Source organism: Mustela putorius, unplaced genomic scaffold, assembly GCF_011764305.1.
Source record: "Mustela putorius furo isolate JIRA1106 unplaced genomic scaffold, ASM1176430v1.1 tig00000083_pilon_pilon_pilon, whole genome shotgun sequence".
Lineage (NCBI taxonomy): Eukaryota > Metazoa > Chordata > Mammalia > Carnivora > Mustelidae > Mustela > Mustela putorius.
This window is the reverse complement of record NW_025421273.1, coordinates 23,914,192-23,932,563: the sequence shown is the minus strand read 5'-3', so window position 1 is coordinate 23,932,563 and position 18,372 is coordinate 23,914,192. Positions and strand designations below refer to the sequence as shown.

General features: G+C 41.7%; 1 protein-coding gene across 2 annotated transcripts in view; it reads left to right on the top strand.

The window, feature by feature from the left end:
* FAM184B (family with sequence similarity 184 member B) overlaps positions 1-18,372 on the top strand; it is a 183,182-nt gene that overhangs the window by 89,453 nt on the left and 75,357 nt on the right. For both annotated transcript variants that reach the window (XM_045075998.1, XM_004773412.3), the window contains one exon: positions 211-417. In XM_045075998.1, the coding sequence (XP_044931933.1) occupies positions 211-417 (207 nt within the window). The remainder of the gene's footprint in view (positions 1-210; positions 418-18,372) is intronic.

Below are 18,372 nucleotides of genomic sequence, written 5' to 3'. Positions count from 1 at the left end.
ATGTTTCCAAAGAGCTTTTTGCTGATGGTGGATAAAGCAAAGGCTGTTACAAATATCAGATCTATAATCCTATGAACTTTATGGCCCCTGCTGCTACGAGCAGTAAAACCGGTGTGTAAATGTTGTAAACTCTGTACCAAAGAGAAACAGTGATGCCCTGCTCCTCACCCTACGCTGGCAGGTTTACAAGGCCCTTTCTCTTGTTTATAGACCAAGAAAGAGGCAAGTATTGAGATGGAATATATGAAGCAACAATATGAAGAAGACCTTCGCAAAATCAAACATCAGACAGAAGAGGAGAAGAAACATCTCAAAGACCAGCTAGTGAAGCGACTAGAAGACTTAGTGAAGAAGCACACGCTAGAAATCAAGTCCGTTCGCTCGTCGGTGGAGGCCGAGAGGAGGAAGCTGCAGAAGGTGGGATCCCCTTCCATAAACTCTGTTCAGATTCTTTCTCCTCTCCTCTCCCTCCCTCTTTTTCTCTAGTATTTCTCCTTCCTTTCCTCAGACACTTACTGAGCTCCTGCTGTCTGCACATCTCAGTTATTTGTCTGACCAAGGGAGTGGAGGGTCTTTGGAGGAGAAGGAGACACCCCAAAGGCTGGGAGCAGGTAGGGCCTAGAGTCATTGACATGAGGTAGAATTGTATCCTCTGAGCGCTGAACTGAGGGCATTCAAGTCTCCTCAGCAAAACCAGACAGACATTACATGAAGAAAGCTCTCTGGCCCTAGCCGACTGCCTGGATCCAAATCCGAGCATTGCCACCCTCCAGCGTGGGGAGGCCCATGAGGTACTGAGCACTGGCCCCTCAGAGGGAAAGCTGGCTTGACTGAGGTTCCTCATTTATAAAGCAGATGATGTTAATAGCACTTCCTGAAGTAGCTGTGAGGATTAAATGAGGGAATCCGTGTGAAAACACAAAGCATAGTGTGTGCCTGGGGCATAATAGGTAGATGCAGGTGATTAATCAGTGGCTTGCCAATGTGAAAGAAGATTCTTGCCCCCTGGGTCCTGTTCCAACTTCCCACCAAAGGGGGCAGCTTTCTGCTGAGAAGGAATGCAGAGCCTCGTCTCCACATGTCTGTTGGGAAAAGCAAGTAACATCTGTGGTGTTTTAGGGAAAGAACGGATTGTAAACCAGTAATATTATGAACACAGCCTCTTTATCGTGCGAGAGCCTGCGTTATCAGCTTTGACTCTTTGCTGAAAGATGGTCATATAGACCTGAGGAATGCAGTGTTGTGCCCTGGTGAGGACCTGGTTATGGGTACTCCATAAATGGATGTGTTGGGTAGATAAACGAACTCATAAAAGACCCAAAATGGTTGTGGTCTACGAAGTTGTGGTGCATCCACTAGCTGTATAACTTAACCTCTCCGAAACATGATTTCTAAAGTAAGGATACTTTGAGGGCTTGTTCTGTGGATTCCTTATGGTATTATATAAAAACTCTTAGTTCAATGCACAGCTTGCGGTAAAAATTCGATAAACAGTGACTATGATTAGTTACTGTGTGCATGGGGTAGCATCATGTGTGTTAATATTGGTTAGTGCCTACTATACTTTTTTTTCTAATTTTTAATTTTTGGGGTGTGCCCACTATAATTCATAAAGCACTTTATTCTTAGGAACATATTGAATCTTCCAAACAGGATTACAAAATGGGTGTTCATATTTCATTTTTTAAAATTTTTAAAATATTTTATTTATTTATTTGAAAGAGCAAGAAAGCACACAGGAGCTGGGGGAGGCACAGAGGGAGAGGGAGAAGCAGACTCCCCACTGAGCTGGGAGTCCTATGTGGGGTTCGATCCCAGGACCCCAGGATCCTGACTGGAGCCAAAGGCAGTCGCTCAACCAACTGAGCCACCAGGCATCCCAACAGGTGTTTGTATTTTAGAGATAAGAAAACAGAGACTGAAAGATGTTATGTATCAACTCACACAGACAGGGAGTGCTGGAGTTAGCATAAAAACCTGATAGTCTGAGTCCAGAGCCCATGGTTCCCACCCCTGCGCTGGGCAGGAAGCAGCTGTGTACAAAGGATTTTCCTCCCTCCTCCCGTGAGCTGCGAGGGGTCACACAAATCCAATCCTCAGACAAACAGCTGAACACTCTTTCTATCCAGAGCCACAGTCAGTGGGAAGAACAGTGGCTCTACCAGAGCGACAGGTTACCCTGGTAACCTATTAGACAAGCCTGACTCTGACTGTAGAAATCTCATTGCGGCTTTAATCAAGGGGCATGAGTCCATATGGGAAATGAATCACATAGAAATAAATTGTGTTCCTCTCCTGGTTTGGGGTGGGAGTGTGCTTCCCCCGCCTTTTTTAAGGACCCTTTAGACCACTTACAGGGAATGTAATTATCACAAAGTCTGCCATCTTGCTGTTTTTGTTACATCTGTTCTCTTTTTACTTCTTTTTCTATTCTTCATTTATTGAATTTATTTCTTATATTTCCTTTTTTAATCTTCACTAATGACTTATTAGCCATTTTTCCTTTTTTGTCTCTGGGAGGGGTGCTCTTGTGGTTGCTGTAGGATTTACAACATGTGTCTTTAATTTATCTATTCTACACCAAATACTATTTTACATCCCGTGTATATATTACTTCACTGTACAAACCTTACAACAATACATCTCCATTTATCCCTTCCTGGCCTTTGTGTAGTTGCTGTCATATGTTTTACATCACACATGTTACAAACTCAACAGTGCATTGCTTTTCTATTCCTTTGAAAAGCCAGTTATTTTTTAGGGAAAAGTTTTAAATGAGAAAAGAAATATTTCTTATATAATTTTTATTTTTATATTATAATGTTATAGTTATCCTTTCCCATTTCCCATTTCTACAGTCTTTTTTGTTTTGGCCTGAAGAATTCCCTTTCACATTTCTTGTGGTATAAGTCCATTTACAGCAAATTCTCTCTGTTTTTATATATCTGAAAAAATGTCTTTATTTTGCCTTTATTTTTGCTAGATGTAGAATACTAAGTTTACAGAGGTGTTTTTTTTTCCTTTCAAAAGAAAAAGATGTCATTCAGCACTTTTTGGGTTGCATTTTCTTATCACGAAAGCTTGGCAGCCCCTCTTATTCCCCCGCATATAGTAAGTCTTTTGTTCTCTGACTGCTTTGAGTTTCTCTTTGTCACTGGTTTCCACACCTTGATTATGGTATGCTATGTATGATTTTTTTGTATATATGTTTTTCTGCTTGGGGTTCATTGAATGACCTGATCTGTGGATTTATAAACACATTGTTTTTCCAGTTTGGAAATTTTAAGGCCATTTTCTCCTTAGACCTCTCCTCCTTCTGATATTGTCCTCCAAGTCCCTGAAGCTCTGGTCATTTATTTTTAGTCTTCTTGTCTCTCTGTGCTTCAGTTTGGAAAGTTTCTCTTCCTGTATCTTCAAGTTCATTCATCTTTTTTTCTTTTTGCGCATCCTGCAGTTTTTTAAGCTTATTTTGTTTATTTTTTCATCTCCAAAATTCCATTTGATCCTCTTTTATAATCTCCCCTTTTCTCCTCATTCTATTTTTTTTTCCTTTAAATTCTTGGGTATGTTTGTAATTGCTCTTTTAGCATCCTCATCAGGCATTTGTTTTTTTCCACCTATGGTTGAGTCTTCTCCTGGTTATGAGTCCCATTTTCCTGCTTCTTTGGATATATAGTAATGTTTTATTGGATGCTGGGCATTAAGAGTGTTAACTTTGAAAGACTGCATTTTGTTAGCACCCTTTCTTGAGTGCTGAATTTTGTTTGGGCCAGCAGGTAAATTACTTGTGAATCAGCTTCATCTTTGCCAGACTTATTCTTTTTATTGTTAAAAGATACCATTTTCTAGACTTTTTAAAAACTTAGTTAGGATGAGTTTAGAGTAGCGTTTGCTCTGGTACCACCTTAACTTTACTACTGAAGTGTGAGACTTCGTGGGGTCTAATGCCAAATGTACTGACTAATACTGGTGTTACTATGATTGCTGATGGTGACTCTAAGTGACATTTTTTAGTTCCTACTCATTGACTCTTGCTGCTGTACCACCAACTTTATTATAAATACATTCCAAATAGTAATGTTTCTTCTCAAATCAGGTTAACATATTTTTCTTTAAAAACATGGAGTTCAGGCGATGACGTAAGGTTAGCCACAGTGAGAACCACCTGGTGATTGGCCACATGAGCAAGACCAAGCAGAGAGCCCCCTGGTGAGTGGCTGGGGTGCAGTGATATGCTTAGGAGGCATTGGATGAACGGTGGCTGTTAGAAAAGCCCAGTACCCAACAGCTATGACTGGGGTACTCTTCAGGGTTCTCCGTTCCTGCTAATGGCAGCTTCTCTCCGACTGGTCTTGCCCCATTCTCTCGCCCACACCTTTCAGTCCACTCCATGTACGCTTCTCCTTTTCTGCCCCTCTGACGTCCATGAGTCCTTATACCGGCACTCAGCAGGGCTGGTCAGACCACCCAGTTACTCAGTCCCATTTGGCAGAAAGGTAGGGGGCTCTGGGAATCACAGTTCAATAGACCTTCACCCAGTCAGGCAGAGCCCCTCTAGCCCTCTGGAATCATAACCTGACTCAGCACAGGGAAGTCAGTGGCATGTCCTGAGGGTCCCCTGGGAATTTTTCTGAGCTGGAGCCTTGTGTCCAGGGTCAGCACAGGAGAAACTAGTCCTCTAGACACATGGCGTGGTGGGAGCACACCAATCCCACAGAGCAGAGTGAGACATTCTCCCAGAAATATAGCTAATGGGGACATCTCTGAACCAACTCAGCATGGAGCCAACAAGTCCCCAGGATGCTAGGCTGACCAAGAGACACCCTCCTGGAAGCCCTCCAAAGCAACAGCACAGGACAGTTGAGACTTCTGGCTGGGCCAACCAAGAGCCCTTTGACCAGGAGTCCACTGACCCAGATCATCACTAGACAGCAAAGTCCCCTAGACATCCAGACGATGGGGACTTCTCCAAACCAGCTCAGCTAGGATTAACAAGTCCACAAGACAGAGGGCCCACTAGGCCCCATTCTGCTCCCAGCTCACCAGAGGGTAAGCAAGTTGCCTAAACAGTGTGCCCACCAGGAGTCTTCCAACTGGCAGCCCTCAACCCAGAAGAACACAGGGCAATTAAGTCCTCTTAGACATCCAGTTAACCAGGAGCCCAGTGACCTAGCTCAACACAAGATGAACTAAACCCCCAGATATCCAGTCAACTACAAGTTTTCCGACTCACATCAGTACAAGGTGAACCAGTACCCCAGACCCTGGGCCAATGGGGAGTTCCCTAAACCACTCGATAGCACAGGGCTATCGAGTCCCCCAGACACTGGACCCACCAGGAGCCCACCAACCCAGTTCAGCACAGGGCATACTAATCCCCCGGACCGTTGGCTGATGACCATCCCTTTGATGAGGGTGAGCCCAGGGCCACCAAGGCCCCTGAATACCTGGTCAATGGGGAATTCTCCAAACCAACTCAGCATAGATCTAACCAGTCCCCAGGACAGTGTGCTCATTGGGTACTCTGATACCAAAAGCCTTCTGACCCAGCTCACCATTGCACAAATATGTTGCCTGGATACTGGGATAACTGGGAGCTCTCCAGCTCAGCAGAGCACAGGGCAATCAAGTCTTCCATCTGGGCAAACCAGGAGTCCTTCAACCAGGAGCCAACTGACCCTGATCAGCCACAAGACAATCAAGTCCCCTGGACCTTCCACCAATGAGGAATTCTATGAACCAACTTAGCAAGGCAATGGACTCCCCCAGACACTGGGCTCACCAGGAGCCCACCAACCCAGTTCTGGCAGAGCAAACTAATCCCCTGGATACTGGCTGGTAACAAGCACTTTGACCCATATCAGCTCAAGGCAAGCCAGTCCTCTGGAACCCTGGCCAGTGGGAAATTCTCTAAACCAACTCAGCATAGGACTAATGAGTCCCCAGGACAGTGATCCTATTGGGTGTCCTTATACCAAAAGCCTTCTGACTCAGCTCAGCATGGTGCAAAAAAGTTGCCCGGACACTGGGCCAACCGGGAGCCCTCCACCTCAGCAGAGCACAGGGAAATTGAATCTTCTACCCAGGCCAGCTAGGAGCCTGCTGACCCAGATCAGCACTAGGCAACTAAGTCCCTTGGACCTCTGGCTAATGGAGTATTCTCTGAAACAATTCAACATAAGGTTAAGGAGTTCCCTCAGGACAGTGGGCACCCTGGGTACCTTTGTACTACAAGTTCTCTGATCCAGCTCAACATAGGATAAACAAGTTGTCTGGACACTAGACCAACTAGGAGCTCTCCAGCTCGGAGCCCTCAACCCAGCAAAGCACAGGCCAACCAGACAACTGAATCCACTAGATATACTAGGCCAACCAGGAGCCGTAACACTGCTCATCATAGGGTGAACTCATCCCAGGACATCCAGCTGACCCCAAGCTTTCTGACCCAGATCAGCACAAGGCAAACAAGTCCCCCAGACCTTTCATTAGGGGTGAATTCTCTGAACCAACTTAGCACAAGGCTATGGAGTTGCCCAGACACTGGGTCCACTGGGATTCCACTGACCCAATTCAGCACAGAGCAAACTAATTCCCTGAACACTTCTCTGATGGGCAATTCTCTGAATCAACTTAGTACAGGGCAAAGAGTCCCCAAGACAGCAGACGGGGTGCTCTTGGACCAAGAGTACTCTGATCCCACTTAGAATGGGGCAAATGAATTCCCCAGATATCTGATGGACTAGGAGCCCTCTAGCCAGTAGTCATCCCACCCAGCTCAGCACAGGGCAAACGAGTTCCCCAGACACACTGCAGACCGGAAGCTTTCTTACCAGTAAGCAAAGGGCAAATGAGTCCCCTGTCCACCCAGACACCTGCAATCCCACTGACAGAGTTCAGCATAGAGCAAGGTGAGTCTCCCAGACACCACCATTTGGGAGCCTTCCAGCTGCAAGCCCTAAAACTTGGCTTAGTTCAGGGCAATGAGCTCCCATATATCCAAATGACTGGGAGACCTTTGACCTAGCTCAACACAGAATAAATGAGGGCCAGGGACACCCAGGCAATTCTCCAACCCCACTCAGCACTGGATAAGCAAGTCCCTTGGACAATCAACTGAACGCAAATCCTCCTATCAGGAACCCTCCAACCCAGCTCACCACAGGGCAAAAGAGTCCCCTGGATATCTGACCAACTGGGAGCCCTGCCACTCCAGCTCAGCAAGAGATGAATGAGTCTACGAGGCACTCAACAGGCCAGGAATTCTACCCAGCTCAGCAGAGGGCCAAAGATTCCCTTGGATGCCTAGCTGACCAAGGGCTTAGCACAGGGAAAATGAGTCCCCGGGACATCTGTCTTCCAGGGGAAGAGCCAGGACAGAGGCTATCTGTGAAGGTAGTGGTTCCTCCCCCTGTTAGAAGCTGGCTTCCAAATGTCACTGAGTTGTGGCCAAATGCCGAGGCCTGACCAGTGCTTGGAACCACTCAGACTGCAGTCCCCATATTAGGTCACTGTGTAGAGATACTGGTGAGCCATGGCCCTCAGCCCTCTGGCCTGGAACCAACTCCACCCTGGTGTCCTGGTGGCACATCATTTGAGGGACCTTCATCTTTTGAGAAGTTCTCTTTGGAAGGAGCGAAAGACACCATGCCTTAAATGAGAGAGAAAGTGAAAAGAGCTGCCCCTGGAAATGAAACACATCAGTAAATCTTTGACAGCATTCAACAGAAAGTCTGGATTTATGAAAGAAGCTTTTAATACAAGGAGGGAAAGGAATAAATCTCCCTTTCAGAAAGTGTCTGAGCTAAAATATCTGATTTTAACGTGTGAAGAAGAAAACCAAAGATTGAGAAATCTTTTCTATCACTTGGTGTCACAAGAATTAAAGAACACCTTGCCTGAGAGCCAGGCCTCCTTGGACACAGCCTGAGACAAAGAGGAGGCTGAGAGGAATTTCCAGAGGACACCCAGGCCAGCATGGAAGAATCATCAGCTGAACTTCTCCAGGCTCACAACAGGTGTTCCCACCTGGAGGCGGAGTGAAGGCCTTACAAGAACAGGCTAACCAGTGGGGTCAGAGGCAGGCCAGTGTCTGGGAGCTGGAGAACTTCATCAGCAACACTCATGGCTTCCTGGAAGTGTTGGCCCATGTAAATGGTGATGTCCCCACCCATGCCACCCAGGAGGGCAAAGAAAAGGAGCTGACATGGATTGGGGGTCACATCCTGGAGTGGGAGGTGACACAAATTTCAGGATTTATAGGAACTTTAAATAATTTAAAATAATCATTTAAAAATAATTATTTTATTTTGTGTTTTTTTATTATGTTATGTTAGTCACCATACAGTACATAATTAGTTTATGATGTAGTGTTCCAAGATTCATTGTTTATGTATAAAACCCAGTACTCCATGCAATACATGCCCTACTTAATACCCACCACCAGGCTCACCATCCCTCCACCCCCTTCCCCTCCAAAACTCTGTTTTTTTCTCCGAATCCAGAGTCTCTCATGGTTCATCTCCCCCTCCAATTTCCCTCCCTTCACTTTTCCCTTCGTTCTCCTAATGACTTCTGTTATTCCTTATGTTCTACAAGTAAGTAAAATCATATGATAATTGGCTTTCTCTGCTTGACTTATTTCACTCAGCATAATCTCCTCCAGTCCTATCCATGTTGATGAAAAAGCTGGGTATTCATCCCTTCTGATGGCTGAGTAATATTCCATTGTATATATGGACCACATCTTCTTTATCCATTCATCTGTTGAAAGGCATCTTGGCTCTTTCTACAGTTTGGCTATTGTGGACATTGCTGCTATGGACATTGGGGTACATATGGCCCTTCTTTTCACTACATCTGTATCTCTGGGGTAAATACCCAGTAGTGCAGTTGCTGGGTCATTGGGTAGCTCTATTTTTAATTTTTTGAAGAATCTCCACACTGTTTTCAAAGTGGCACCAACTGGCATTCCCACCAACACCGTAAGAGGGTTCCCTTTTCTCCACACCCTCTCCAACATTTGTTGTTACTTGCCTTGTTAATTTTTGTCATCCTAACTGGTGTAAGGTGGTATCTCAATGTGGCTTTGATTTGAATTTCCCTGATGGTTAATGAACATTTTTCATGTGTCTGTTAGTCATTTGTATGTCTTCTTTGGAGAAGTTCGTGTCTTCTGGCCATTTTTTGACTTATCTGTTTTTTGGGTATTGAGTTTGAGAAGTTCTTTATAGATCTTGGGTATCAGCCCTTTGTCTATAGTGTCATTTGCGAATATCTTCTCCCATTCTGTGAGTTGCCTCTTTGTTTTGTTGATTGTTTCCTTTGCTGTGCAGAAGCTTTTGATCTTGATGAAGTCCCAAAGTTCACTTTTCACTTTTTTCCCCTTGCCTTTGGAGATGTGTCTTGAAAGAAGCTGCTGTGGCCAGCGTTGAAGAGGTTACCGCCTATGTTCTCCTCTAGGATTTTGATGGATTCCTGTCTCACATTGAGTTCTTTCATCCATTTTGAGTTTATCTTTGTGTATGGTGTAAGAGAATGGTACATAGCTATCCAATTTTCCCAGCACCATTTACTGAAGAGACTTTTTTCCACTGGATATTTTTTCCTGCTTTGTCAAAGATTAGTTGACCATAGAGTTGCAAGTCCATATGGGCTCTCTATTCTGTCCCACTGGTCTATATGTCTGTTTTTGTGCTAGTACCATGCTGTCTTGATAGTTTTGTAATAAAGCTTGAAATCAGGTAACATGATACCTCCATCTTTGTTTTTCTTTTCCATCATTTCCTTGGCAATCCAGCCTCTTTTCTCGTTCCATACAAATTTTAGGATTGTTTGTTCCAGCACTCAATGGTTTCATCTGCAAAGAAAGAGAGTTTGACTTCTTTGTGAATTTGAATACCATTTATTTCTTTTGTTGTCTGATTACTGTTGCTAGGACTTCTAGTAATATGTTCAACACTAGTGGTGAGAGTGATCATCCTTATCCTATTCCTGATCTCAATGGGAAGGCTCTCAGCTTTTCCCCATTGAGAATGATATTTGCTGTGGGTTTTTCAGAGATGGATTTTATGAAGTTGAGGAATGTTCCTTCTATCCCTGTACTCTGAAGAGTTTTAATCGGGAAAGGACACTGTCTTTTGTCAAATGCTTTTTCTGCATCAATTGAGAAGACCATGTAGTTCTCCTCTCTTCTTTTATTAATTTGTTCTATAACAATGATTGATTTACAAATGGTGAACCACCCTTGCATCTCAGGGATAAATCCCACCTGGTTATGGTAAATGATCTTTTAAATGTAATGTTGGATTCTATTAGCTAGAATCTTGTTGAGAATCTTGGCATCCATAATCATCAGAGTTATTGGCTTGAAATTCTCTTTTTGATGGGGTCTTTGCTTGGTTTGGGGATCAAGGTAATGCTGGCTTCATAGAAAGAGTCTTTAAGTTTTCCTTCTGTTTCTGTTTTTTGAAACAACTTCAGGAGAATAGGTGTTATTTCTTCTTTGAATCCTTGGTAGAACTCCCCAGGGAATCCATCAGTTCCTGGACTCTTGTATTTTGGGAGGGTTTTTTTTTTAATTTTTTATTTTTTTATAAACGTATAAAGTATTTTTATCCCCAGGGGTACAGGTCTGTGAATCGCCAGGTTTACACACTTCACAGCACTTACCTTAGCACATACCCTCCCCAATGCCCATAACGCCAACCCCCCTCTCCTGAATCCCCTCCCCCCAGCAACCCTCAGTTTGTTTTGTGAGATTAAGAGTCACTTATGGTTTGTCTCCCTCCCAATCCCATCTTGTTTCATTTATTCTTCTCCTACTCCCCTAACCCCCCACATTGCATCTCCACTTCCTCATATCAGGGAAATCATATGTCTTTCTCCGATTGACTTATTTCACTAAGCATGATACCCTCTAGTTCCATCCACGTCAGCGCAAATGGCAAGATTTTATTTCTTTTGATGGCTGCATAATATTCCATTGTGTATATATACCACATCTTCTTTATCCATTCATCTGTTGATGGACATCTAGGTTCTTTCCATAGTTTGGCTATTGTAGACATTGCTGCTATAAACATTCGGGTGCAAATTCCCCTTCAGATCACTACGGGCAAATACTCGGTAGTGCAATTGCTGGGTCATAGTGTAGTTCTATTTTCAACTCTTTGAGGAACCTCCATGCTGTTTTCCAGAGTGGTTGCACCAGCTTGCATTCCCACCAACAGTGTAGGAGTGTTCCGCTTTCTCCACATCCTCGCCAGCATCTGTCATTTCCTGACTTGTTAGTTTTAGCCATTCTGACTGGTGTGAGGTGGTATCTCATTGTGGTTTTGATTTGTATTTCCCTGATGCCAAGTGATGTGGAGCACTTTTTCATGTGTCTGTTGGCCATCTGGATGTCTTCTTTGCAGAAATGTCTGTTCATGTCTTCTGCCCATTTCTTGATTGGATTATTTATTCTTTGGGTATTGAGTTTGCTAAGTTCTTTATAGATTTAAGACAGTAGCCCTTTATCTGATATGTCGTTTGCAAATATCTTCTCCCATTCTGTCAGTTGTCTTTTGGTTTTGCTAACCATTTCCTTTGATGTGCAAAAGCTTTTGATCTTGATGAAATCCCAATAGTTCATTTTTGCCCTTGCTTCCCTTGCCTTTGGCGATGTTCCTAGGAAGACGTTGCTGCAGCTGAGGTCGAGGAGGTTGCTGCCTGTGTTCTCCTAAAGGATTTTGATGGATTCTTTTCTCACATTGAGGTCCTTCATCCATTTTGAGTCTATTTTCGTGTGTGGTGTAAGGAAATGGTCCAATTTCATTTTTCTGCATGTGGCCGTCCAATTTTCCCAAAACCATTTATTGAAGAGGCTGTCTTTTTTTCCATTGGACATTCTTTCCTGCTTTGTTGAAGATTAGTTGACCATAGAGTTGAGGGTCTATTTCTGGGCTCTCTATTCTATTCCATTGATCTATGTGTCTGTTTTTGTGCCATTACCATGCTGTCTTGATGATGACAGCTTTGTAATGGAGCTTGAAGTCCAGCATTGTGATGCCGCCAACTTTGGCTTTCTTTTTCAATATTCCTTTGGCTATTCGAGGTCTTTTCTGGTTCCATATAAATTTTAGGTTATTTGTTCCATTTCTTTGAAAAAAATGGGTGGGATGATAGGGATTGCATTAAATGTGTAGATTGCTTTAGGTAGCATAGACATTTTCACAATATTTATTCTTCCAATCCAGGAGCATGGAACATTTTTCCATTTCCTTGTGTCTTCCTCAATTTCTTTCATGAGTACTTTATAGTTTTCTGAGTATAGATTCTTAGCCTCTTTGGTTAGGTTTATTCCTAGATATATTATAATTTGGGGTGCAATTGTAAATGGGATTGACTCCCTAATTTCTCTTTCTTCTGTCTTGTTGATGTAGAGAAATGCAACTGATTTCTGTGCATTGATTTTATATCTGGACACTTTGCTAAATTCCTTTACAAGTTCTAGCAGTTTTGGAATGGAGTCTTTTGGGTTTTCCACATATACTATCATATCATCTGCAAAGAGTGATAGTTTGACTTCTTCTTTGCCAATTCAGATGCCTTTAATTTCCTTTTGTTGTCTGATTGCTGAGGCTAGGACTTCTAGTACTATGTTGAATAGCAATGGTGATAATGGACATCCCTGCCGTGTTCCTGACCTTAGAGGAGAAGCTTTCAGTTTTTCTCCATTGAGAATGATATTTGCAGTGTGTTTTCATAGATGGCTTTGATAATATTGAGGTATGTGCCCTCTATCCCTACATTTTGAAGAGTTTTGATCAGGAAGGGTTGCTGTACTTTGTCAAACGCTTTTTCAGCATCTATTGAGAGTATCATATGGTTCTTGTTCTTTCTTTTATTGATGTGTTGTCTCACATTGATTGATTTGCAGATGTTGAACCAACCTTGCAGCCCTGGAATAAATCCCACTTGGTCGTGGTGAATAATCCTTTTAATGTACTGTTGAATCCTATTGGCTAATATTTTGGTGAGAATTTTCACATCTGTATTCATTAAGGATATTGGTCTATAATTCTCTTTTTTGATGGCATCCTTGTCTGGTTTTGGGATCAAGGTGATGCTGGCCTCATAAAATGAGTGTGGAAGTTTTCCTTCCATTTCTATTTTTTGGAACAGTTTCAGGAGAATAGGAATTAGTTCTTCTTTAAATGTTTGGTAGAATTCCCCTGGGAAGCCATCTGGCCCTGGGCTTTTGTTTGTTTGGAGATTTTGTTTGTTTGTTTGGAGATTTTTGATGACCTTTTCAATCTCCTTACTGGTTGTGGGTCTGTTCAGGTTTTCTATTTCTTCCTGGTTCAGTTCTGGTAGTTTATATGTCTCTAGGAATGCATCCATTTCTTCCAGACTGTCAAATTGCATAGAGTTGCTCATAGTATGTTCTTTTAATTGTTTGTATTTCTTTGGTGTTAGTTGTGATCTCTCCTCTTTCAATCATGATTTTATTTATTTGGGTCCTTTCTCTTTTCTTTTTGATAAGTCTGGCCAGGGATTTATCAATCTTATTAATTCTTTCAAAGAACCAGCTCATAGTTTTGTCGATTTGTTCTATTGGGGGTTTTTTTGTTTGTTTGTTTCTATTTCAACTGATTTCTGCTCTGATCTTTATTATTTCTCTTATCCTGCTGGGTTTAGGCTTTCTTTTTTGTTCTTTCTCCAGCTCCTTTAGGTGTAGGGTTAGGCTGTGTATTTGAGACCTTTCTTGTTTCTTGAGAAAGGCTTGTACTGCTATATATTTTCCTCTCAGGACTGCCTTTGCTGTGTCCCACAGATTTTGAACTGTTGTGTTTTCATTATCATTTGTTTCCATGAATTTTTTCAATTCTTCTTTAATTTCCTGGTTGACCCATTCACTCTTTAGAAGGATGCTGTTTAGTCTCCATGTATTTGGGTTCTTTCCAAATTTCCTCTTGTGATTGAGTTCTAGCTTCAGAGCACTGTGGTCTGAAAATATGCAGGGAATGATCCCAATCTTTTGATACTGGTTGATACCTGATTTAGGACCCAGGATGTGATCTATTCTGGAGAATGTTCCATGTGCATTAGAGAAGAATGTGTATTCTGTTGCTTTGGGATGAAATGTTCTGAATATATCTGTGATGTCCATCTGGTCCAGTGTGTCATTTAAGGCCTTTATTTCCTTGTTGATCTTTTGCTTGGATGAGCTGTCCATTTCAGTGAGGGGAGTGTTAAAGTCCCCTACTATTATTGTATTATTGTTGATGTGTTTCTTTGATTTTGTTATTAATTGGTTTATATAGTTGGCTGCTCCCACATTAGGGGCATAGATATTTAAAATTATTAGATCTTCTTGTTGGACAGATCCTTTGAGTATGGTATAGTGTCCTTCCTCATCTCTTATTATAGTCTTTGGCTTAAAATCTAATTGATCTGATATAAGGATTGCCACCCCTGCTTTCTTCTGATGTCCATGAGCATGGTAAATTGTTTTCCACCCCCTCACTTTAAATCTGGAGGTGTCTTCGGGTCTAAAGTGAGTTTCTTGTAGGCAATATATTGATGGGTTTTGTTTTTTATCCATTCTGATACCCTGTGTCTTTTGATTGGGGAATTTAGCCCATTAACATTCAGGATAACTATTTAGAGATATGAATTTAGTGCCATTGTATTGTCTGTAAAGTGACTGTTACTGTATATTGTCTCTGTTCCTTTCTGATCTACTCCCCTTCTACTACTTTGCTTACAGGACCCCTTTCAATATTTCCTGTAGTGCTGGTTTGGTGTTTGCAAATTCTTTCAGTTTTTGTTTTTCCTGGAAGCTTTTTATCTCTCCTTCTATTTTCAATGATAGCCTAGCTGGGTATAGTATTCTTGGCTGCACGTTTTTCTCATTTAGTGCTCTGAATATATCGTGCCAGTTCTTTCTGGCCTACCAGGTCTCTTAGATAAGTCCGCTGCCAATCTAATATTTTTACCATTGTATGTTACAGACTTCTTTTTCCGGGCTGCTTTCAGGATTTTCTCTTTGTTGCTAAGACTTGTAAATTTTACTATTAGGTGACGGGGTGTGGACCTATTTTTGTTGATTTTGAGGGGGGTTCTCTGCACCACCTGCATTTGATGCTTGTTCCCTTTGCCATATTAGAGAAATTCTCTCCAATAATTCTCTCCAATATACCTTCTGCTCCCCTCTCTCTCTTCTTCTTCTTCTGGAATCCCAATTATTCTAATGTTGTTTCATCTTATGGTGTTACTTATCTCTCACATTCTCCCCTTGTGGTCCAGTAGCTGTCTGTTCCTCTTTTGCTCAGCTTCTTTATTCTCTGTCATTTGGTCTTCTATATCACTAATCCTTTCTTCTGCTTCATTTATCCTAGCAGTAAGAGCCTCCATTTTTTTTATTAGTACATTTATTTATTTATTTATTTGATTTATTTATTTTCGAAAAACGGTATTCATTATTTTTTCACCACACCCAGTGCTCCATGCAATCCGTGCCCTCTATAGTACCCACCACCTGGTACCCCAACCTCCCACTCCCCCTCCACTTCAAGCCCCTCAGATTGTTTTTCAGAGTCCATAGTCTCTCATGATTCACCTCCCCTTCCAATTTACCCCAACTCCCTTCTCCTCTCTAACACCCCTTGTCCTCCATGATATTTGTTATGCTCCATAAATAAGTGAAACCATATGATAATTGACTCTCTCTGCTTGACTTATTTCACTCAGCATAATCTCTTCCAGTTTTTTATTGCACCTCATTAATAGCTTTTTTTATTTCAACTTGGTTAGATTTTAGTTCTTTTATTTCTCCAGAAAGGGCTTTAATCTCTCTAAGGAGGGTTTCTCTAATATCTTCCATGCCTTTTTCGAGCCCGGCTAGAACCTTAAGAATCATCATTCTGAACTCTATATCTGACGTATTAGCAATGTCTGTATTGATTAGGTCCCTACCCTTTGGTACTGCCTCTTGTTCTTTTTTTGTGTGTGGTGAGTTTTTCTACCTTGTCATTTTGTCCAGATATGAGTATATGAAGGAGCAAGTAATGTACTGAAAGAGTGGGAATGACCCAAGGAAAATGCGCTTTAACCAAATCAGAAGAGACCCCAAATCATGGGAGGGAGGAAGGGGATAAAAAGAAGTTCAGAAAAAAAAAAATTAAAAAAAGAAAACAAATAAAGAAAAAAGATAAAAAAGATATATATATATATATATATATATATATATATATATATTACATAAACTAGTTTAAAAACGTTAAAAAAGAGAAGGGTAAAAGTTTAAAAAATTTAGCAGAAGAAAAAAAATTAAATTAACTGCAAGACTAAAGAATCATGGGGAGAAAGCCATGAGTTCCGTGCTTTGCTTTCTCCTCCACTGGAATTCTGCTGCTCTCCTTGGTAGGTGAACTTTGTCTTGGCTGGATTTCTTGTTGATCTTCTAGGGGAGGGGACTGTTGTAATAATTCTCAAGTGTCTTTGCCCAAGGCAGAATTGCACAGCCCTTACCAGGGGCCAAGCTAAGTAATCTGCTCAGGTTCGCTTTCGGGAGCTTTTGTCCCCTGAATGCTTTCCGTAGAATTCCAGAGGACGGGAATGAAAATGGTGGCCTCCCAGCTGAGAGCTCAGGGCCCCATTCCTCAGTGCGCCCTCAGAGAAAAGAGCCCAGTCACTTCTGTCTCCCTGGCCTCTGGCTGCACTCTGAGCTCACCTTTCGGGAGGTGTTTTTGTTTGTTTGTTTAAATTGCTTTTTTTTTTTTAAGATTTTATTTATTTATTTGACAGACAGATCACAAGTAGGCAGAGAGGCAGGCAGAGAGAGAGAGGAGGAAGCAGGCTCCCCACTGAGCAGAGAGCCCGATGTGGGGCTCGATCCCAAGACCCTGGGATCATGACCTGAGCCGAAGGCAGAGGCTTTAACCCACTGAGCCACGCAGGTGCTCCTTTTGGGAGGTTTTTAATCACTGCTTCAATCTCATTACTGGTTTTGATCTAGTCAGGTTCTTAATTTCTTCCTGTTTCAGTCTTGGAAGTTTACAGGTTTCCAGGAATGCATCCATTTCTTCTAGGTTACTTAACTTATTAGCATATAGCTATTGATAATAATTTCTGATGATTGTTTCTTTTTCCTTAGTGTTAGTTGTGATCTCTCTCCTTTCATTCATAAGTTTATTAATTTGAATCCTTTCTCTCTTTTCTTTTGAATTAGTCTGGCCAGTGGTTTATCAAGCTTATTAATTCTTTCAAAGAACCAGCTTCTAGTTTTGTTGATGTGTTCTACTGTGTCTCTGGTTTCTAACTCACTGATCTTGACTCTGATCTTAATTATTTCCCTTCTTGTGTATGGGGTAGTCTTAATTTGTTGTTGATTCCCAAGTTCTTTAAGGTGTAGAAAGAGTTTGTGTATTTGGGATTTTTCTATTTTTTTGAATGAGGCTTGGATGGCTATGTATTTACCTCTCAGGATCGCCTTTGCTGTATACCATAGGTTTTGGACCGATGTGTCTTCATTCTCATTGGTTTCTGTGAATTGTTTAAGTTCTTTGATTTCCCGGCTGATCCAAACATTCTTTAGCAGGATGGTCTTTAGCTTCCAAATGTTTGAATTTCTTCCAAATTTTTCTTGTAACTGAGTTCCAGTTTCAAAGCATTATGGTCTGAGAACATGCGGGGAATAATCTCAGTCTTTTGGTATCAGTTGAGACATGATTTGTGACCTAGTATGTTGTCTATTCTGGAGAAAATTCCATGTGTGGTCAAGATGAATGGGTATTCTGTTGTTTTAGGGTGGAATGTTCTGTATATATCTATGCGGTCCATCTGGTCCAATGTGTCTTTCAAAGCTCTTGTTTCTTTGTTGATTTTCTGCTTAGATGATCCATCTGTTGCTGAGAGTGGCATGTTAAAATCCTCTACAATTAACGTATTCTTATCAATATGTCTCTTTATTTTGATTAACTGTTGGCTTATGTAGTAACAATTTACAGTTCTTAGATCTTCTTGTGGAATAGACACTTTGAGAATGATGTAGTGTCCTTCTGTATCTCTGAGTATAGTCTTTAGCTTCAAATATAATCTCTCTGATATAAGAAATGTTACCTCAGCTTTCTTTTGAGGCCCAATGGCACGAAATATGGTTCTTCATCCCTTCACTTTCAGGCTGGATGTATCTTTAGGTTCAAAATGAGTCTCTTGTAGATAGCATATGGTTGAGTCCTGTCGTTTTATCCAGTGTGCAACCCTGTACCATTTTATAGGAGCATTTAGATCATTCCACATTGAGAGTCATTATTGAAAGATATGCTTTTATTGTCATCATGTTGCCTGTGAGATCTTTGTTTCTATAGATTATCTCTCTAAATTTCT